This window comes from Chelonia mydas, chromosome 12 (assembly GCF_015237465.2).
Source record: "Chelonia mydas isolate rCheMyd1 chromosome 12, rCheMyd1.pri.v2, whole genome shotgun sequence".
In the NCBI taxonomy this organism is placed as follows: domain Eukaryota; kingdom Metazoa; phylum Chordata; order Testudines; family Cheloniidae; genus Chelonia; species Chelonia mydas.
The window spans coordinates 29,601,934-29,624,108 of NC_051252.2; the positions used below are offsets into that span (position 1 = coordinate 29,601,934).

The following is a 22,175-nucleotide window of genomic DNA, read 5'->3' on the forward strand; positions in this document are numbered from 1 at the left end:
AATCTCTAAATGTGTGAGTAATATACAGTCAAACCTGTCTTAAGTAACCACACCAGGGACCTACAAAAATAATTTACATAACAGAAGTGGTCTTCTAATAAAAGTGGAACAACATTATACTCAGTACATTTGGGGATACAGACCAGAGGCTGCCTAGCAAGGGTGGCCTATTTCAAAGTTTTATAACTATTTAATAATGCAGAATCTCTGAGCTTCCAGGTGCAGTTTAAGTGATTGCATTTCAATGCAAGTTGTGGCCTTGTCAATTAATCCAGTTATTGTGGTGGTGTTTTTTCTTTCCACATCTTCCCACGTGGCATCAGCAGTGATTTGATGAATGACTGCGGAAAAACAAAGTAATTCAGGAAGATAGTTTGACCCTTCTCCTTTTCTACCCCTACCCACCAATAAGAAAAGCTAAATTAGGCAAACAGTTATTTGTAAATAAACTTGCCCAGTTCTAATATCAATATTTTGTAACATGTTGCATGTGAAGTGCCTTTAATTCATCTTAGGGAGGATTTATTTTTCTTTAAATGGTCTAAAACAAAGCCTAGATAATATTATAGTTTGGAACACTTAGATAATCTGATAATGGTATATGCAAATACCATTTGATAGTGAATGATCATTAAATGTAGAGTTATATTACTGTAATTTTTACAGCTCTGTTTAAATAATACGGTGTCATGGAATCCACATATAACTCTATATATATGCATGCAAGTTTGTGTTTCCAAGTGGTATGCGATGCCTCTGAATCTGTCAGTTTAGCAGCATCCTGCCTCCACCTGCATAAACAAATACTTGATTTGTGCTTGCAATGGTAAAGCAATAGTGACCCTGCTGTCCTATCAATTGCTTCTAATTTAATTCACATACTTCCTTTTTATATCTCCTTCTTTAGCTGTGTTCATTATGCTGATTGGATGCAGCAGAGCCAATGCCTATTTCATTTTATGATTAATCTGATTAACTAATAACATGGGATTGTGATGTCTGTGTACTAGTATAAGGAAGCAATGCCTGTTTCAGGGAGGATGGCAGAATAAACCTGTTAAAGGTAGGCCACAGGCTGATTTTCAGATGAAAACAGAGCAAGACAAACAGTATCAATAGTGCAGAGTTATTCTCAACCAATATAGTTTGGAGCAGGGTGATGGCTTGTAGCCTGCAGGTAATAAACTACTATTTGCCATCATCCGATTTTTATCTTGTTTTAGTGGGAAGAATAAATGATCAAACTGTAGAAAGATTTGCTAGTCAAATAATGTGTTTCATGTGCTTACTGAAAGAGGAGAAATCAATTTTAAAAGCATAACTGTCTTAAAAAAAACCAAGGGTTTGTACCACTTATGAAAAATAGTATACTGCGTTGAAGACTTTAAAATACATGTTTTCAAATTCTTCTTGATTTGTATACATACAACATTGCAGATCTCACTAGAACTCTATTTAATATGCATCTATTTAAGAACCAGCTTCAATATATTGGCAGCCGATGAAGTGAATCCAAATTAAGCAACTGATTCCTAAAGTCATAAGCTTGTGATTTTAAATCTTTAATGGGTCTGTGCAGTGGTGATTTAGTAGATTGCTTTATGGTAATGGATTCCTGTATTATTTAGCATTAGCCATCCTGCAAAGGCTTTTATGGGTCTGTAGGGTAAATGCAGCAGGTCACTATGGTGATCTAGTACTTAAACTGACATGCTTCTTGGGGTTCTGTTTATGTGTCTTTTACTTTAGAGTGTAGTTGTAGCCATGTTAGCCCCAGGATATTAGACAGACAAGGTGGTTGAGGTAATATCTTTTATTGGACCAGCTTCTGTTGGTGAAAGAGCTTTTGAGCTTACACAGAGCTCTTCTTCTAGTACATTTTAACAATGCTTTGACTTTTATCATCAGGTAGCAGACAGGATGTTTATATAGCAAAGAGGATTTTTTTTTTTTTTTTAAAGCTGTGCTATTTATGTGAATGGCTGTATTTTGTTCATCACAGCTTGGCTCTAAAGGCTTGCAAAATCCCCACATCTCAAAAAAGAGGCCAAGGATATTATGACTGTGTCCTAAAGATGTGTATGCAAAGAAGTTGATTAAAAGCCGCTAAAGTAGCTTTGAATACAACTGTCTGCTGACTCTCACTGCATAACATTTCCAGGCCTGCCATTATGTACTATGTGCACAAAACCTGGAGTTGACCAGAGAACAAATGGGTTGCATGTACATACTCATTCTAATTCAGAATACTGTATAGTTTATTGCTCAAATAAATGTAACATAAGGCTATAGCTGGTCTGCATAAGCAGTAATCACTGTATTATATGTAGTCATGCATTTAGTGTAAGGACTTTGGAACTTATACCTGAATATGCTGCTCTAATTGCAGCAATCTAACAACATTCTTGTTAATGAATACAGCCAGAATTCAACCCTGATGTAAGCAGAATCAGCTCTATTGCAGTTCAGTAGTCAATTGTATTATACCCATTTACAACAAGGCTACACTTTAACTTGATGGTTCCATTTGACTCCAGTTGACCCCAGCCAACTGAACCCAGCATTATAATTGCAAAAGTAAATTTTAAAGATTTAAGCGCATTCAGCAAAAATGTCACTCTTTGGACCAATGACATCATAAGAAAACTGCCCAAGCCTCAGGGAATTTGCTCAGACAAAATTTTAAATTACTATAACGATCTTAAACTTTGAGTAAAATCTTGGCCCCGCTGAAGTTAAGGGGAGTTTCATCACTGCCTTCAAAGGAGCCAGGATTTCAACCTGTATATTTTTCTGTTCTTTTTAGTCAAACATGTGACTTGCGCACTCGCAGACATTGAAACATACAAGTCTTTGCATGGTACGCAGCACCGTGCTCAGGGTTCTTTGATTCCTCTGCGTTATGAGCGCAGCCTGTTCATGAGCACCAGGAAGGTCCAGCAGTCCTCAACACTGAGAAGTAGTAACACTGATGTTCCATGTGCTCTTGTTCCCTCACCTGCAAGTGCCTAGGGTAAAAAAGGAACAGGACATGCATAGAAAAGTGTGTATGCCTTCACCCTCACCAGCCACCAGCTCATGCTGAGAGAAATATCCCAGTTCACATGTATGTACAGGGTTAGTATAACAAAATCATGGGTCACATTTTCAGCCGGTATAAATCAGTGTAGCTCCTTTGAAGTCAACAGAGCCATGCTGATTTGCACCCATTAATGCTCAGGACCCATATGTACAGCACGTATCAGACAGGCTAGACACTTTCATTGTCTCTTCTAACATTTGGATAGAGCAAATTTAAACTTAAGGTGAAGCCAGTTTAGTTTCATCCCAGACCATATCTTCAGCTACTAAGACAGCAACAGCTAATAAAATATGGAAACTAAAATGTGCTACTCTTTCACGTATTGAGTAGTACTCTCCTGCACCAACGAGCCAATTTGGTTTGAATACTTGTGGCACCTTAGAGACTAACCAATTTATTTGAGCATAAGCTTTCGTGAGCTACAGCTCACTTCATCCATCCGATGAAGTGAGCTGTAGCTCACGAAAGCTTATGCTCAAATAAATTGGTTAGTCTCTAAGGTGCCACAAGTACTCCTTTTCTTTTTGCAAATACAGAATAGCACGGCTGTTACTCTGAAACCTTTGGTTTGAATGTGGGTACTTGCACAGAAGCTCATAAAAGCTTAGGCTCCAATAAATTTGTTTGTCTCTAAGGTGCCACAAGTACTCCTTTTCCTTTTTACTCTAAATGGGGTACTCTAGTGGCTCTATTTTGCAGCAGAGTGATTTCAAAGAAAAATGCTTAACACCTTGTTGTATAGCTCTAGCCTTAGAGGAAGTGGGGTCCATTTGCAGACAAAACAAAACCTGCTAATTGATTACTTCATTCTGTGGCTGCTGCGTGTTTTGCGAGCAATATCCTATTCCAGTTCCCTAAGGTCTACTTTTCCTTCCTCTTAAACACTCAGCTCTCCAACTGCCAAAAAGCTGAGTAAAAACAATCCTATCTAAAGAGTTTGCAGGTGTTAATCTGTTTACACACAATGTGCTGAGCACTCTAGCTCTGCCCGTTCCAATATGACAGTTATTCAGCCACCAAATGTTTGGTTCCTGTGCCTATTTAGTGAAAACAAAGGATGTTTCACAGTTTGTGGGAGAGTGTTACACATGCCAACTCTGAGGGAAAAGAGTTCGAATCACAGCAAGATGCTGAGAGCAAACATACCACTGAAACTTTGTCTTCCGCTACGGTAGTCACCTGCTTTGTTTCTGAATAAGCAGACTATGCAATATTAGGAACATATGCTGCTCTGTACTTGCCCACCTTGGATAGTTAGCTGCGTATTCCTATTGCTTCCGCAAATGGCACTGATATCCACCAAAAAAACCAAACAAACTACAGAATATTAAGCAGGCTTTTCCATAAGTAAATTTCAAGAACTTTGTTACATAGCAGATCTTTTGGGCCAGATCTTGAACTGGTGTAACCCAAAATGTTCAAAAATCATGAGTCAGGCTCACCACAAATCATGAGATTATATAAAAATAATAGATTTGGTGTTTTTTATTTGCCTTCTGCTGTTTGAGCCTTTAACATGCACTGGTCACATTTTGAAGCTTTCTCCACAGCCACAAGGGCTAGAAACTTACTTTTTGTTTAAGAATGAAGGCTGAAATCATCACTTCTCCACCTCATTCTAGTAGCTAGGGCTTTAAGGAAAACAATAATTTTCATGAGACTCGTGACAAAATCATGAGTTGGCAACACTGACATAACTCCATTGACTTCTGTTAAATGTGACTTCAGCAGAGTTAAAACCCATTTCCACCATATTCATATCATAACCATATTTCCATGAAGAATATGGGGTGTAACATCACACAACACAAGAACCAGGGTTACCCAATGAAATGAATAGGCAGCAGGTTTAAAACAAACAAAAGGAAGTACTTCTTTACACAACGCCCAATCAACCTGTGGAACTTGTTGGCAGGGATATTGCGAAGGCCAAAAGTATAACTGGGTTCAAAAAAGAATTAGATAAGTTCATGGAAGATAGCCAGGATGGGCAGGGATGCAACCCCATGCTTTGAGTCTGGTTGTCCCAAAGTCTCTGACTGCCAAAGCCCTCCCCCGGCTCCTCCTTGTAGGACAGAACATTTGACTAGAGACATCATGCAAGATATAGGAGACCACCACATTGTTGTGCTCTGTGTCCTTAAAGGGGGCTATAAATTCTTTGCTGATTTGCTGAAACGTAAAAAGCACTAAACTGAAACACTGATAAATCTGTGCCTATTGCTGTGAATGTTGTTAGACTAAAAAGCTACAGAGTAAGTTGTTTTCTCTTTCATGCAAATTGACTCTTTCCATATATTTAAATTCTGAATCCTATTAGTTTACATGTTGTTGGTACTAAAGAAAAGGAAGAAAACACTGAATTTATGCAAATGTCTTGTTTTAAAACAACAACTTTAATTTATGATACATTGAAAAGCAACTGATTCACTGACTTCCCCAAAGGAACAGAAGCATATTATATAATGAACACCATGAGGACATGGGAGAAGATTAAAGAACTGTATCAGGGAATAGAATTCAGGTCTCTTGACTCCCACTCACTTGCTTTAAACTCCGGCATAGGGGCTATTACCATGATAGAAGCTGAGGCTGCAGGAGTTCTAGTTTATGCATTACATATGGTCTGTGTCCATTGATTGTGGGTATTGACTATCCTCCTGAAGGCTTGGTTCCTGTAAACTATATTGAGAGGTTTACTTTAAGAATGTTTTATCTGAAAATCCCTGACATGCCATGTGTATCTACTGGATATAATCCCCCATGGAGTGAGGCGAGAAGGGGAACTGGAAACCACTGCAACCCTAAGGTTGCACTAGTTGCCACAGAGCAGCTCTGTGACTTGTAGAGAGAAGATTCTGTGTCTTAGGCTCCTGTTTCCCCACATGAAAACCCTCAGCTCTGTGCATGAGTCAGAAATTGTTCCATAAGGAATTAAATATAATCGTTAACACTCACCTGCAAATGCATCGTACAGTTCAAAACCACACCCACTCTGTTCCACTACCTACATGTAACAGAGATGACTGAAAGCCATGATGTATACTCCAGAAAAATTAATTCAAATGCCTGTCTAGGCTATTGAAAACTAAGATCTTTTTTCCAGTTCCCACAATCTAGAAGCTTATTTCTCTGACCGATGCCTGTTGAAAGCTGAATTTGCCAAATGACACAGTAACAGAAAGCACAAAATTCGTGCTAATTGTTATTTAATACTTTCAAGCATGTAGTGTCAGATTTTCTTAATCTCCTCCTAGAATGGTTCATCTACAGAAAAAGTCAAGACTGTGGAAGAAGAACCGTCTGCGTTAAATGGAAATGTATGAATCGGCTTCTTCGGCATTAAAGGGAAAGAGCAGTTTTTAACTTTTCTCAACAAAGTTCAAGCTGAACTATTTCAGTTGTTGGCTACTGGAAATGAAACCATTAGGGCCTGATTCTAGGCTGCCTTGTGCCTTGTGGAGCCATTTACAATTAAGCAAAATGGGTGAAAAATGTCACCATTCTGAATGGGAGTTCTACCACTAGAACTCCATGGGAAGAGTTAGGTCAATGCTGAGAGCGCTTTGCCCCAGGAGCTGAGTCACAATCTGGTCCCTGGTTTCCCTTTGCTCCCTGAGTGAAAGTAAACTGTGCGCACTCAATACCTAGTACAAATAACTTCCCTCTGCATGCCTCGGAATAGTTGGCCAGTGTGATGGGGGCAGAGCCAATGCTCAACCACATACAACCCATTACTACAGGAGTGAGAGTTAGGAGCCCCATGGCTACTCAATCTCCCACACTGTTGCTTGTGATACAGACAACCAGTACAAGGAGTATGGGCCTACATTATACTCCCTAACTTCCTGAGAACACATGCAGAGGGAATTAGTCTTACTCAAATGTATTACTTTCTCCGTCCATGAGACGATTCATGATAGTAAGTACTATGCTTGGTAGTAAGGCCCAGATCCTCAAAAATATTTTGGTACCTCGCTGCCATTAAAATTAATGGGAGTTAGTTACCTAAATACACCCTTGAGGATCTGGGCCCAGGTGTTTGCATGGAGAGGGAAGTTATTTGTACTAGGTAGGGCTGGCACAGGTTACTTTCATTCAAGGAAGCAAAGCAGGGCCCGGGGATCAGACCATGTGTACTTGTAGATCTGGCCTGAGAGAACTCAACATAAAAAGCTCCAGTAGTTGTTGCAGAAGCACTTGCTTTATTGTAGGAATACGGCAAATGAAGTGTGTTGCTTGGTTTGCACACCAGTCCCAAGAACACTATTAACAGATTCTCTGTTTAAAAACAAATAATGCAAACCAAATTATTTGTAAAGTAAGAAATTGGTCAAAGATCCATTATAATTACATTTTTTGTTTGTTTCTAAAACATCTGCATTCTGACTGAGAAAGCCAAAGAGAAATATAGTCTGACAACATCATTATCTGCAATAATGACCCAGTAGGTGTTTGGATGAACAACCCAGGAACCAATCTCTCATATGGATTTCTTAAAAGAACTGCAATATGTTCTTAAAGATTTATTTTGCTGTATGTTTTTCCCCACAGTAAATGGTTAACCTATTTTATATAAACAGTCTAAAAATGTATATATTCCACAACAAAAACAAATGCTTTCTGTGCAAGTTCCTTTGAAATTGTGGGAACATTTAATATAATGTCAGTATTGTATTTTGTTGCAAGTAACAGAAATAACTCAAAAATGCCATTTTGGTTTCTCACGTATTGAAGTTACACTGTAATGTGCATTTTATCTAAGCTCCAGTGATGCATTGTTAAACTAATTGTTTGTGCAAGCATTTTAGGGACTGCAGGTTAATTGAGTCTACTCTATAAAGTGTGTACAGTACACAGAACAGGGCCTGATATGTTCATTTATTTAACAAGATTGTAAAAGAATGTGCACTGCAAGCTAGTTAAAGGTATATTTGTACTCTCGTCTTCAGAGAATTGTTTCACATTTGTGTGAGATGTCATTTAGATTGCTGATGTCAGAACAAGGAGCAATGGTCTCAAGTTGTAGTGGGGGGAGGTCGAGGTTGGATATTAGGAAAAACTATTTCACTAGGAGGGTGGTGAAGCACTGGAATGGGTTGCTTAGGGAGGTGGTGAAATCTCCATGGGCGGACGGGGGAGGTAAACAAAGCCAATGCTACGCCAGGCTGCGGGGAGAGCTTGGAATGTGCCTGGACCAGTAGTAGCAGAGCTGACTCTCGGCAGGGCCCATGTAAACTAGCGATAGACGATCACCGACTCCAGTCCCTATCAAGGCTGACGGGAGTAGCAGCGCTACTGCCCAGCTGACTTTTCTCACCAGGTGCCTCATGCGCGGGTTGTAGCGCTTACCCGGCCTGTGCACCTCATTTAAAAGGAGGGGACTGATTCACCAGTGGGATTCGCTGCAGGAGTGACAGGGTGAAATACCACGCAAAGGCGGCCAGACTCACTAGATGATCACAAAAAGAGTGAAAAAAATCTGTAACCAACCCCACTCCCCACACGTGGGGCTGCTGCACTGGAGTTTCTGGCACTAGCCCGTTGAGGAGCAGGGGCTGGTTAAAAGTGAGGGAGGAAGCTCGCCAGGGAGTTCGATGTGGCACCACCCCAGGCTCCGATCAGGTCAGGAGCCGCAGAGCCTCGCCCAGGCCACTAGAGGGTCGAGCGAGCCCTCCCAGGGCTCTGACTGACCCTGAACCAGGCGCATTCCAAGCTCTCCCCGCAGGCTGGTGTAGCATGGGCTTTATTTACCTCCCCCGTCCGCCCATGGACTCGTCCCCCTCCCCCGCCCCGCCTTCGCCTCTCTAGCCAATGAGAAGCTAGCGCTTGGCAGCTCTGCTCGCTCATTGGGGAAACACAGCTGCCAACCAATGAGAGCGGACGAATTGCGTGGCAAAGGTGGGGAATTGTCCCTCCTCCATCCTCGAGCTGTTTTCCCTCAGGACAGGGTCCTGGGGTGGGTAGGAAAGATGGCGGCTCTGAGAGACGCTGAGGATGAGCGGGGAAGGTAACAGGCCCCGTGGTTAGGGCGCCGGCTACCGCACCGGCCCGTGGCGAGGGGCGGGGCAGCTGTGGGGCCAGGCGGATTTCTCCCATCCCCCCGTCAGAGGCCGTGAGAGCTCTCCGCCCCCCGCTGCCGGTCCCTGGGGCGCGGGAGTGCCTCTCCAGCGCGGAGCCTGTCCCGGCGCTGTAGTTAAGCGATCTCCCCGCCCGCTCAGCGCCGTCTGCCCCCGGGCCTGGGGGTCGACACAGCGATGTAGTGGGATCAGCCTCGCTGTAGCGTAGGTCAGGCCTTAGGGCCAGGTTTTTAAAGGGACTCGGGTGCCTAACTCCCAGAGGCACTTCCCAGGCTTGCCTCGCTGGCACCGACATCGCGGCAGGCTTGCAAATCTCACACTCGCTCCTTCCGGCGCAAGTCGGGGTGCGGCCGTTTATGTCAGTACCAGGGTGCCCTGTTTTCTGGTGACCTGCGTAGGTTTTTACCAAGGTCTCGCGCGCGCGCGCACACACGCCCTTGACCTCCAGTCGCTCAAGATGTGAACCCCGCCACTGATTTAGTGACTCTGGTCCCAGTTTCTGGGTGTACGTGCATACAGGGTCATCCCTGCGTGCCCCTTTTCTATGGCATGGGACCACAAATCTCTGCCGAATTAGGGCACTTCAAGCGTGTTCCTTTGGGATGGTAGAGCTCCGTGTATGCCCTCCCCTCGTCAGTCTTTTAATATATTTATCCTCACCCCTGTGAGGTCGGGAAGTGTTATCACCATTTTACAAATGGAGAACAGAGGTACAGAAAGACTATGGGTATGTCAACATTGCAAAGACAAACCCGCAACTGGCCTGTGCCAGCTGACTCGGGCACCTGGGACTCACAGGGTCCCAGAGCTTGGGCTCCAGCCTGAACTTGGAAGTTTACACTGCAATTAAACAGCCCCTTAGCCCGATCACCAAGAGCCGGAGTCAGCTGGCACTGGCCAGCTGCGGATGTCTGATTGCAGCGTAGATATACCTTGGCCTAAGGGTACATGTACGTTGCAGGTAGAAGTGCAATTTCCAGCTCAGGTAGATATACATGCACTAGCTTTGAGCAGGCTAACATGCTAAAAATAGCAGTGGACTAGCTGCCTCAGTACAAACCTGTCCAAGACTTAGGTACATACTTGAGCAGCTAACTTGTGCCACCATCTGCGCTGTCATGGTTACATTGCTATTTTTAGCAAGCTGGTTTATGTACATCTATGCCATCTGGAAATCACACCCTTTGCTTCAGTGTAGGTGTACCCTAAGTGACTTAGAATTACAGGGTTAAAAGGTCCGCAGAGGTCATCTGGTTTTAACCCCCTGCCACGATGTATGATTTGTTGTCTAAATTTTATCTAAGACCACATAGAAAGTCTGTGGCAGAGCAGGGACTTGAAGCCAGTTTTCCCAGTTCCTAGCGTCTTAGCCACCAGACCATCCATTCTCTATTGCAGGGGTAGTCAATTGTTTTTTGTCAAGGTCCAGATTTCTTTGTCAGGTCATAGTCAAGGTTCAGATTCCAGGGAAGAAAATAATAAACCTATAATGATAAGTAAATAAAAAGATTTCTGTGTCCATTCAAAAATGTCTGCCGGTCCAGATTTGACCCACATTCTGCCTATTGATTACGCCTGCTCTATTGTATGCGCCTGGGTGTAGGGACTGTCTCTCTTCAGGTTAATATAAAAAGTGTACTGGGTCACCAACCTTTTTCGTAAAGATAAATGCCTGTATTGTAGCCAATAAAAATGTTCACAGAATTTACGTGAAGTATGTAAATATAATTTTTTTTTAATTCTAAGTAATGTGTTTTGGGGCAATCAGCTTTATGTGTCATCCTTTCTTAATACAAGGGAGGAGGGTCTAAAGTAAAACCTTGTTACTCAAAATGTATTTGACTAGTTTGAGCAGTCTACTTTAAATTATTTAAAATAGTTGATAGTATACTAAGAAAAGTATTGTAATGTATTTTTGTACAAGAGTAATAAGTTCTTCGGAATAGACTGCGCTGCAGTCCTTTGATATTACATCTTGACTGAGAGGCAAGATTGTGCTTGCAAGTAATCCCATTGACTTCTCAGGTGTGTAAAGTTACTTGTGTGAGTTTTCATGATTTCTTTCTTTTCTACTGTGCTTTATAAGACATCTCCCTGTTGACAGTTAACAAAACATAAGCATCATAAATTATTCTTCTTAATTCAAGGTGCAGTCTCCATGACTGTCAAGTTGCCTTGAGATTGTATGCATTAAGTGCAGTACAATATGCCCAGTCCTAGTTTTGCTATTTATTTCAGTGGCAGTCAGGATCAGGCCTATTAACTAATATACCTAACCCTCATGAGGTGGCATTATTCCCATTTTGCATATGGCAAAACCAAAAAAGAGATGTGAAGTGACTTGTCCAACATCAATGACAGAACCAAGAATGGAATCCAATTCTGGCTCCAAGTCTAGTATCCTTTCCACTGAACCATATTGGCTCCTAAATGAAGTATTTTACAGATGGGAACAGAGAGATTAAGTGACTAGATGAAGATGTCATAGGATAATTATTGCAGAGCTGGGAAATGAACCCAGTTCCCCTGAGTCCCAATCCAGTAGCATATGCCAGTGTTTCCCAAACTTGGGACGCCACTTGTTCAGGGAAAGCCCCTGGCGGGCCGGGCTGGTTTGTTTACCTGCACACGCGGAAGGTAAACAAACCAGCCCAGCCCACCGGGGGCTTTCCCTGAACAAGCCGCGACCCAAGTTTGGGAAACACTGGCCTATGCACAGAACCATTCTGCCTTCTAAATGGGGCTGTCAGATGTGGCAGAACACAGACTCATCTTCCAGTCATGCACCTTTAAGATTTTTCTTTGGTAACTACTGTTTCATTAACTGTGTTGAATATGTTGAGCAGTACTGTTCCCATAAACACACTGAGCTGGGTGGAGTCTTATCTTAAATTGAGTCCAAAAAGCTTTAATTATGTAAGTGCACAATCATATGCATTTTAGAATTATCAGTGGGGGATGGGAAGTTTAATTCTCACTGTATACACTTTTTTAATGAATATTTAAGAGGGTGTTTTTAAATGCTGTAATATAAAAACACACTATGGCAGTGTTATATTTGCTAATGTTGCTCTGTGTATGTAGCTTGTGTATAATATTATATGTCTGGTATATAATTCAATTAATACGAACTGATTACTTTTATATGAATGAGAAAACTTCAGTCCATGTTGCTTTGGGAATGAGATAATGATGATCAGTAGGTTGGATTCAAATAATTGCAGGCTTGTATGAGGACAATATTTAGTTGTGTTTACCTGATAATTTTGAAAAACAGGACATAATATTTTTGACAGCTCTGGTATTTGTAAATCCTAAATGATAATCTTTCCTATATTCTTAAGAATATAGGATAAGCATTCTGTTTAGTTATGGAGCATTTTTGTTTGTTTTTTTAGCAGAAGTATGAAAGATAAGGCCAAGATCAATTTAAGAAAATATGATGTTGGAAACAAATTCTCCCATTTGCCACTAGCCAAAGCATCTGTTCTTATGCCTCTAATGGTTAAAGATGGAAAGCTGCATGTGCTATTTACTGTCAGATCAATGAAGGTATGTGAACCAGAAGGTCAAAGCCAACTGTGTAACATCAAAAGTAAAATGAGAAAGTGTGTTGCAAGATTAAGCTGTGTGAAAAGAAAAAGTGAAGGAAGGAAAGCACTCAGCTGATACTCATATTAACCCATATTCTTATCCAAGTATTAGTCTCTATGTACAAATCTTAATTGTTACTGCATGGTTTTAGAGTCTAGTCTTCACACATGTATGCAACCAAAATATCCATACACACCTCTTTATTTGCACATGCAAACATTGATCACTGATATTTACTTTCCAGATACACAACAATAATTTGGATGTTTCTGTAAAGTCTGATACAAGTTTCCAGGTCAGAGTAAAGGGGACTATTGATCGATTTCCTACAGAATTTAATTAAAACAAAAAATTGACCTGTGCAATAAAGTTTTTACCAATTTGATTCCTAAGGTTGTATCTAACATTACTTTTCCAGTCTCTTTCTTCACTTCTAGATGTGAGAGACCAAATCTACCTTCCTCTCCATTTTGTGCCAGTGGTATCTTTCTAAAACTATTATCGTTACATATTATACCTAGGTCTACTGTCTGTATTCTTTGATAAGTAATTTACCTGGCTGCTTTTTCGGCTTCTGAGAGGTGCAACATCTCTTGAAAGATGCAATAATAATGTTCCTACTTAAAAATCTTGACACTGTAATAACTGTGCTTACAATAACTGAGCGGACACACTGATGGTAAATGAGCTTTCTAACAAAGGCTCTGATTGGTTCGTAGAACTCACTATTATTAAAGTGAAACTTCAAATAAATATAATATAGAGACATTACTTATTCAGAGGTGTTTTTCTGCTGTTGATTTTGGTTTTTTTTTTAAATGAATTCTGTACCTTGCATATTTAATTATTTTGTTTGACCATGCAAAAGTAACCATTTTAGTGACAGATAGTTCCAAAGAGCTTTTTCAATCTCTTATGTGAGGCAGAGATGGCAAAAGGCCTTGAAATGTGGATATAAATTTTAAAGGAAAGTATACAATATAAAGCATATGATGATAAAGGTAACACGTTACTATAAAAATGCCTCTTCTTTTGTGTGATGCTGAAAGTGAGGGACCTAGACTGGGTAGATATAGACACCATGTTCAGATGTTGAGAAAGCTTCCTCATACAGCTCTGACTGTGCATTTCTCTTCTCACCTGTAGAGCTCTTGTTCCAGTTCTCAGCCTTGTTGATTAGAAGGATCTACAATAATTTGGAGTAATTTTGTGGACACAAGGATTTAAGATGAAATCAGAAAACTCATGATACTTAATAATACTCCTTTAATTTCCAGTTGAGAAGATCACCAGGGGAAGTGTGCTTTCCAGGAGGTAAAAGTGAGCCAACAGATAGAGATGAAATAGCCACTGCTCTCCGGGAAGCCAAGGAAGAAGTGGGACTCTATCCAGAGCAGGTGGAGGTCATCTGTAGGCTTGTACCTGGAATTGATAAAGTAAGGTGTACCAAAAAGAATCAAACAACTCTGAATATTATGAGGAAACAAGCTGAAAATTGCATTTCACTTCTATAAGCTTATCACTGACATTTCAAACCTGTAGCAATGAGTGACCTTTTACTTTGTAACAGGAATGCAGCCAGTATACTTCCTCTGTTCTGGAGATGTCTTTTGAGGTGTAAATCAGTGTTACGTTTTCAAGCTTCTAGGCTCTAGCTATCTCTCTCATGGGAACAGTTTTCACATATTGGACAAAAGATATAAAGTGCTACATTTTCAAAGCAAGTTTTTTCATATTTTTATGTATAGGTCACAATTATCTTTTATTAATGCTCTAATTTTTGTTTCTTTATTTATATATTAGTCTTCTTACTGTTAGTTTTATTCTGCCAGATAAGAAAGTAGTATCTCCTAGGAGTACAGTGGAAACATGCATTATCTAATATTTTGAAACTTGAAGTATTTAGGTAAAGGTAGCTTTAAAGCACCAAAATTCATAGAAAGGACAAGTCTAACTGTTACAACAGTTTTCTTAAATATTTTCCTGCTAAGTGCATCATTCATATATATCATTATACATTATAATAATTTGAAATATACATTTGAGTATACCAAAAATGTTAACTTTTAGTGCTCTCTGTTACAGCACTATCTACTTTTGTAGTGTCTCACAACCAATTTCATTTTGAGAATTCTTAAGGTTGATATAAAAATGGTGTAATGTAATCAATTGAATAAAAATATACTTGGTTACCTGATGGCTCTTGGTCTACAAACACACTTACCTGTCTTATTCTGCTCTGTTACCTTGATATAAATCCAGAGTGATTGGATATAAATAGTCTATCCAGATTTACACTAGAGTAACTGAGAGCAGATTGTGACCCTTGTGTTTGGAACAGTAACATTTCCTTGCTGACTCTACAAGTGATGATGGTTGGCTTTCATTGTAACAGTATGTGTCAGGTTTTCATATTTATAATCTGTATGAATAGGCTGCTTGTGAATGCCTTACAGTTTCAGTGACCTCTACTGTATGGAATATCAGACTCACTTGTGTGATTCTTGCCCTGTATTGGTAGCAGTGTGCAGAGAATATAAACACTGATGTGTGCCAAATGAGCAAGGTGCATAAGCACCTGCGTAAGTTGAAACACATAAATAGTTACATTGATATCAATGCTAAAAAGTACATACATGCTTAAGTATGTAATTTTTGAATTAGGGCCCGAAACAGCTTCACAAGTGTGATTGTTTCATAGGTTATCAACAGTGATGATTTTGTTATACTGTAGATAGATTTTCTAAAACATTTGAAAAAAAACAGGATTTTCTTCTAAGTATTTCAAACAAGTTGATGTTTTTTCTTCCTTTCAGGTGGGTTCTTTGGTAACACCTGTTGTAGGATTTATAGAGGACACATTCCAGGCCAGACCTAATCCAGATGAAGTGAGTGATGTGTTTTTGGTGCCGCTGGAGTACTTTATCGATCCATTAAAGTACATGACCTTGCCTTATAAAAGAGCAGATGGTGTTGCAAGTTGGCTGCACAGTTTTGTATATGATGACCCTGAGCGTAAAACATCACTTAGGATATGGGGACTCACTGCACACTTTGCTGTATTTCTTGCTCTTGTAATTTTTGAAAAGAAACCTACATTTGCAGTTCAGTATGATTTTGACAACTTAATTTCATCCTCTGAGAAGAGTTTCATGGAGCAGTATATGTCGCTATACCAGGGAAGAAGCAGCAAACTGTGAGCTGTGGGACTGGCACATCAGTATAAACAGTTGGTTTAAATTATTTTTCAAACTTTACTATTTGATTTTCTGAATGAGAAATTGTCCCATTTTAATGCCTGTATTGGATTACAAAAAATAAAGTGCTGATAGATTAATGAGCCCTAAATAGTTTAATTTCTGTATTTATTTTACATGTATTTAAAAAAATCTTGGCCTTGTGCATATCTGATCCTGGTCCTGCTCTCACTGAAGTTTGGCCATTGACTTCAGTGGAAAGAGGAGCAGGGCCTGTATTTGTACACATATAAAACTATTGGAGGAAAACATTTTCCCAGGGTGAGCCCTCGTACGACATGTCAGATTTCAGCCTCAGATTAGTTCAAGGGATTCTAATATGCCTGTAAAAATAAAAACGGTTATAATGGAAAAGAAGATGCCATCTTAACTGTAGTAATGCAAATGGTGTTAAAATAATGCTGATATTCCTTTCTTTGGTGTAAAGCAATAGGCCATGCCTGCATTTCCCACTAACTACCCACTAGTGCAAAGTATTGTCCTACAAACTCTGCACTAGCAGCAGGAAGAGGATGCTGACAGTTTGCCCACTCCTCTTTGTTAAGGCAAAACTCCCACTGAAATCAATAGGACAGAGAGTCGGGGAAGCAATTGGGAAGATGACAATAACCTGAGCTGGGTTTCAGTGCCTCCAAAGATGGACTCTGGCTGTGGTCCCGTTAATGATGTCAGGGGAAATAGACAAATTCGCTCACAGTGGGCAACACTATATGGTACATCAATATTCCTGGTGCCCAAAGCAAAATGTGCAGATTCCTGTGCACAGCTATTCAGAGCTCTTGGGCTGAGGTAGAGATGATGCACAGGACTGGGTCTGCTACTGCACACAGCTATGTTTATTTAGTTAATTGAGTTGTCATGACAACTGCTTCAGTGTATAGGTTGCCATTGGCATCTGATGAATACAAGCAAATCTTAAAATTTTCTAGCCAGGTCAGCAAAGTCTGAGAGATATGCTGTACATTTGCACAAGATAGAGATGGTATTTTTAAAGGTACATCACTAAGAACCCAGTGCTGCATACATTTGGGTGACAGGTTTCAGAGTGGTAGCCATGTTAGTCTGTATCAGCAAAAACAACGAGGAGTCCTTGTGGCACCTTAGAGACTAACACATTTATTTGGGCATAAGCTTTTGTGGGCTAAAACCCACTTCATCAGATGCATGGAGTGAAAAATACAGTAAGCAGTATATATAAAAAAGATGGGAGTTGCCTTACCAAGTGGGGGCTCAGTGCTAACGAGGCCAATTCAGTTAAGGTAGAAGTGACTTATTCTCAATAGTTGATTACTTTTGTAGTGCTAACGAGGCCAATGCAATCAAGGTGGATGTCACCCATTTCCAACAGTTGACAAGAAGGTGTGAGTATAAGCAGAGGGAAAATTATTTTGTAGTGACTCATCCACTCCCAGTCTTTATTCAGGCTTAATTTGATGGTGTCCAGTTTGCAAATTAATTCCAGTTCTGCGGTTTCTCGTTGAAGTCTGTTTTTGAAGTTTTTTTGTTGAAGAATTGCCACTTTTAATTCTGTTATTGAGTGTCCAGGGAGATGGAAGTGTTGTCCTACTGATTTTTGAATGTTACAATTCTTGATGTCTGATTTGTGTCCATTTATTCTTTTGCGTAGAGACCGTCCGGTATGGCCAATGTACGTGGCAGAGGGGCATTGCTGGCACGTGATGGCATATATCACATTGGTAGATGTGCAGGTGAACGAGTCCCTGATGGTGTGTGGCTTATGTGGTTAGGTCCGATGATGGTGTCCCTTGAATAGATATTCGGACAGAGTTGGCAACGGGATTTGTTGTAGGGATTGGTTCCTGGGTTAGTATTTTTGTTTTGTGGTGTGTGGTTGCTGGTGAGTATTTTCTTCAGGTTGGGTGGCTGTCTCTAAGCAAGGACTGGCCTGTCCCCCAAGATCTGTGAAAGTGAGGGATCGTCCTTCAGGATAGGTTGTAAATCCTTGATGATGCGCTGGAGAGGTTTTAGTTGGGGGCTCTAGGTGATGGCTAGTGGCGTTCTGTTGCTTTCTTTGTTGGGTCTGTCCTGTAGTAGGTGACTTCTGGGTACCCTTCTGGCTCTGTCAATCTGTTTCTTCGCTTCAGCAGATGGGTATTGTAGTTTTAAGAACGCTTGATGGAGATCCTGTAGGTGTTTGTCTCTGTCTGAGGGATTGGAGCAAATGCAGTTGTATCTTAGAGCTTGGCTGTAGACGATGGATCATGTGATGTGGTCTGGATGAAAGCTGGAGGCATGTAGGTAAGTATAGCGGTCAGTAGATTTCCGGTATAGGGTGGTATTTATGTGATCATTGCTTATTTGCACTGTAGTGTCCAGGAAGTGGATCTCTTGTGGACTGGACCAGGCTGAGGTTGATGGTGGGGTGGAAACTGTTGAAATCCTGGTGGAATTCCTCAAGGGCCTCCTTCCCATGGGTCCAGATGATGAAGATGTCATCAGTGTGGTGCTAGGGGATGAGAGCTGAGGAATTGTTGTTCTAAAGCAGCCATAAAAGTGTTGGCATACTGTGGGGCCATGTGGGTACCCATAGAGGTGCCGCTGACTTGAAGGTATAAATTGTCCCCAAATCTACTCATGGTTTGCAGGATCAGGCTGAATTCACCTAAAATACAGTATTATCAGAACAAGGACCTGCTCCCGCTCCCAGTTAAATTAATAGAGCTTGTGTTTACACAGCACAGTGGGAGCAGGAATTATAAGATATTTACAGTGTTAAGAAAGAGAAGCTTGAAAAAATAAAGGTCAGTGGTACAATTCCTGCATAATAAACTAGTCCTAAAGGCAAAATGCCTTGAGAATGTGAGCTGTTAAATAAATAAAGTTAGTATAAAGTTTGCAATGCAAGTGTATGACAGGCCAGAACTTTTTACTTTGTCACGTTAAATAGGACATTTCACCTCTATCTGTGTTCAGTGAATATCAAGACTAAAAGTGTAGTAAAAGTTTACTGCTCTGACTCTTAAAGAAAACGATTTCTCTTCTTTAGGAATGTTCCAATTTCTACTTATTTCACATCAGGCTCCAGGCTAGAATGGCTCTTTCATTTCATCCAGTAGAGTTGGCATTTCATCTTGTAGCCCATGAAATACAAAACACTTGAGCAGAGATGTTCTTAGCAAAAAGATAAGCTAGTAATGAATCTTAAAAGATTGATGTGCTTATACAGACATCTGAGTATATAATATGAATGACTGCTCAATGTTATATGTACTGTAGCCTGAAGATGATAAAGACGCCTTTAAATTTATGATGCAAAGAATAAAACCTCACAATTCTTCACATTAAATGAATATTATTTCATTTTTAAAGGGTACTAGGAATTATAGTGATAACACTTCCCATTGAATACAATGCAACTTATATATCATTGTCTTGGCACAAGTGGGCATGTATCCATAGCTTGTAATTTGCATTCTTTGTAAAGCTCAGTCCCACTTTTGGATATCTACATTTCAAGTCCGGTTCAGAAAGCTTGAAAAATTGGTGATGAGCACACTCCTTTGTTAAGGCTGTAAAGGGAAGCAGCACTCCCCTGTTGACTAAAGACTGGGAGTCAGGATTCACAGGTTCCATTTCCAGCTCTGCCACTGACTTGCTCTGTAGGTATGTCATGTAGCTGGAAATGTTGCCCTACGTCTATGGGTGTGGAGGTCACATCGGCAGAAGAACTGGTGCGGTTCTGCTATGCAAAATATACATCTCTGCGTGGCATGAAGTCCAGCTCCACAGGTGCTTTCTTCCTGGCAATATTTGAGAGCAAGTGCAGAGGACAGCGGTCTGCCATAAGGCATATTCTACAGTTCTTTCTCTTCTGCTCCCTGCAGGGTGCATGCTAGTGTTACAGAAGCTGCAGTCATTCAGGTAGAGTATCCCTCACAGAATTGCTCTGCCCTGGAGGGAGAATTCCTCTTCTCCCCATTCCTCTGACAGAGAACCCCAGCTGAGATACTCAGGCTGGGAACTGGGGACTCGATGTGGACCTTAATCTCTCTGTGCCTCAGCTCACTCATAAGTAAGATAGATGTGGCAATTCTGTGTTGTGAAGATTATTTAATTATTTTGTGTAAAGCATCAAGAGATGCTGGGTGGGAAGCAGCGGCATAGACATAAAGTTATTATTACTTACTGTTATTGGAAAGCGTCTCTCTATCATTAACTTTTGTTATTCCATTTCTAGTGTCATCCACTAGCAATATGAGCTGTAACTGATGTGACTTTCCTTCAGAACCTTTGCTAAATTCTTTGAGTATCCTTAGCGTATATCTAGACTGCAGCTGGGAGGTGAAATTCCAAGCACAAGTAGATAGACTTGCACTAGCTCAACCTGAGCTAGAGCACTAAAAATAGCCGTGTTGCTGTTGTGGCACTGGCGGCAGCTCAGGTTAGCCACCCAAGTCCAAGCCCGCCCAAGCTCCTGCATCCGAGCTTGGGTGGCTAGCCTGGGCCACTGCCTTCACCGTAACATTCACACTGCTATTTTTAGCATGCTAGCTCAAGCTGAGCTACCACAAGTCAGTCTGCCTGGACTGCAGATGCTACCTCCTAGCTGTAGCTTAGACATAGCCTTGCAGATTTTGACAGTTGTCTCATTTTTTCACTGTCTGTTTTCATCACATAATTCAGCCATTGCCTGACCATTCAGGAGTCCTGGTAACAGCTGCTCTGTTCAGTTATTCATATATAGCTTTTGAAGTCTCCTGCAGACACCGGCTGTGGTAACTAAACTTTCTTTGATACAGTCTGCACCTGGGGCAGCACTCAAGAAAGTATTGTTCAGTTTCTCCGATTGTTCTCCGCTGCATCACCTCAGTCATCTGAACTCTCATCCTGCTATTCATAGGTCTCTAGCATGCCTTACCGGAGCTTCTTATTTGGATATAAAGACCTACCTTTTCAAAAGGCACGAGTGATTGGTTCTTGAGTGCTTGTCTACGAGATTCCACTTTGGTGCATATGTGCCCAATATGTGTGAGATTGGTTTCTTTTGGCCGGCAGTGTCCGTTGGAGCTGTGCTGCACCCTACATGCCCCTAGGATCCAAGGACGCACCCAAGGACATAAAGGGTAGAGCAAGCCCAAGCACCAATTAATTCATCCTTCCCGCCCATGGCAGTGAGATGTAACTCCTGCAGTGTCCTTTGCTGTGCACTATGCATTTTTTCTAAGGGTAGTTAATAATAATATTATACATTCATTGGCATTAACAAACAAACAAAAACAAAAAATCACCTTTTTCGATCAGATCTCCCAGTACTGGGATCTAGATACTATAGCTGAAACAAAGCCCCCAGGGTTCACAACTTGCTCTTCTTGTGACATGGCTATCCTGCTTAATGAGGGGCAGTCAAGGTGTCTTTTTTGCCTTGGAGAGGGGCACGTCCATGCTCAATCTGTTGCTCCTTCTCCAAGAGGACACAGAAAGTGAGAGAGGCCCATCTTAAACTTTGTCTTAAAGACAGCCTCAGAACCTGATACTGCCTGACCTGCAGCTCAACTCCAAGGCAAAAAAGGCACCTTGACTGGGCTAGTTCACTCTCTCAGGTGCCTAATCAAATTAGGCAAAGACCTCATCAGGCTGCTGTTTCCCCTCATGATCTTCAGCCAAAAGGTAGTTCGTTGTCCAAATAGAGTCCTTCTTACACCTCAGCATAGACCAGTCACTGAGTACCCAAGGTACGGCCTGAAGCCATAGTCCGCATTGCTCCTAGTACTGACCTCTCAGTACTGATATAAACACGCTCAGTGCTGACAACTCCAGTGCCGATGGCTCCAGCCTCTATGGTGCAGAAGCTTTTGGCAGTGACTTTCTCAACAATGAAGATGTCCTCGGTACTGAATGATCTTGAAGTGACACACAGCCAGAGTCACCCTTGTTCTCCTCTTCTGCTATTAGATGACCTTCTACCTCAGTATCTCTCACTAATACCATTATGACACCGGTGAGCTCTTTGGCTCAGGTTGTATGGAGGATTCAAGATCGACCTAGGACACCAGACAGTAGATCCCTCTGTGGAGAAAGAATATGCATTTTCTTCCTTCCCTTCTGAGTATAGTAGGGAGCCTAGAAAATGGTGGGGTAAATTGTCCGTCTCTGCCTTAGGAAGCAGCCTGTATTGTCTCTCTCTGTGATTGGGTTCTTGTG

The 22,175-nt window shown here is 41.2% G+C and overlaps 1 protein-coding gene across 5 annotated transcripts; it reads left to right on the forward strand.

Moving 5' to 3' along the window:
* Positions 1-2,983: 2,983 nt before the first annotated feature.
* Positions 2,984-16,104, forward strand: NUDT7 (nudix hydrolase 7). Of its 5 annotated transcripts, none has more exons than XM_043526391.1 (4): positions 2,984-2,988; positions 12,561-12,714; positions 14,034-14,192; positions 15,573-16,104. In XM_043526391.1, exons 2-4 carry the CDS (start codon positions 12,568-12,570, stop codon positions 15,954-15,956), a joined length of 690 nt encoding a protein of 229 aa, XP_043382326.1. In that variant the 5' UTR covers positions 2,984-2,988; positions 12,561-12,567; the 3' UTR covers positions 15,957-16,104. The 5 variants fall into 5 exon arrangements, with proteins under 5 accessions (XP_043382326.1, XP_007059312.2, XP_007059313.2 ...); XM_007059250.4 differs by lacking the exon at positions 2,984-2,988 and adding an exon at positions 8,992-9,092; XM_007059251.4 differs by lacking the exon at positions 2,984-2,988 and adding an exon at positions 8,999-9,092 and having other exon boundaries at positions 12,564-12,714.
* The last annotated feature ends 6,071 nt before the right edge of the window (positions 16,105-22,175 follow it).

Bases quoted from the DNA above. Each gene is read 5' to 3' on its own strand.
- NUDT7 (XM_037878076.2), top strand. From the start codon at position 11,900: ATGGGGCTGTCAGATGTGGCAGAACACAGACTCATCTTCCAGTCATGC. The intron at 12,715-14,033 runs GTATGTGAACCA...TTTAATTTCCAG, and splicing joins TTACTGTCAGATCAATGAAG to TTGAGAAGATCACCAGGGGA. The intron at 14,193-15,572 runs GTAAGGTGTACC...TCTTCCTTTCAG, and splicing joins TTGTACCTGGAATTGATAAA to GTGGGTTCTTTGGTAACACC.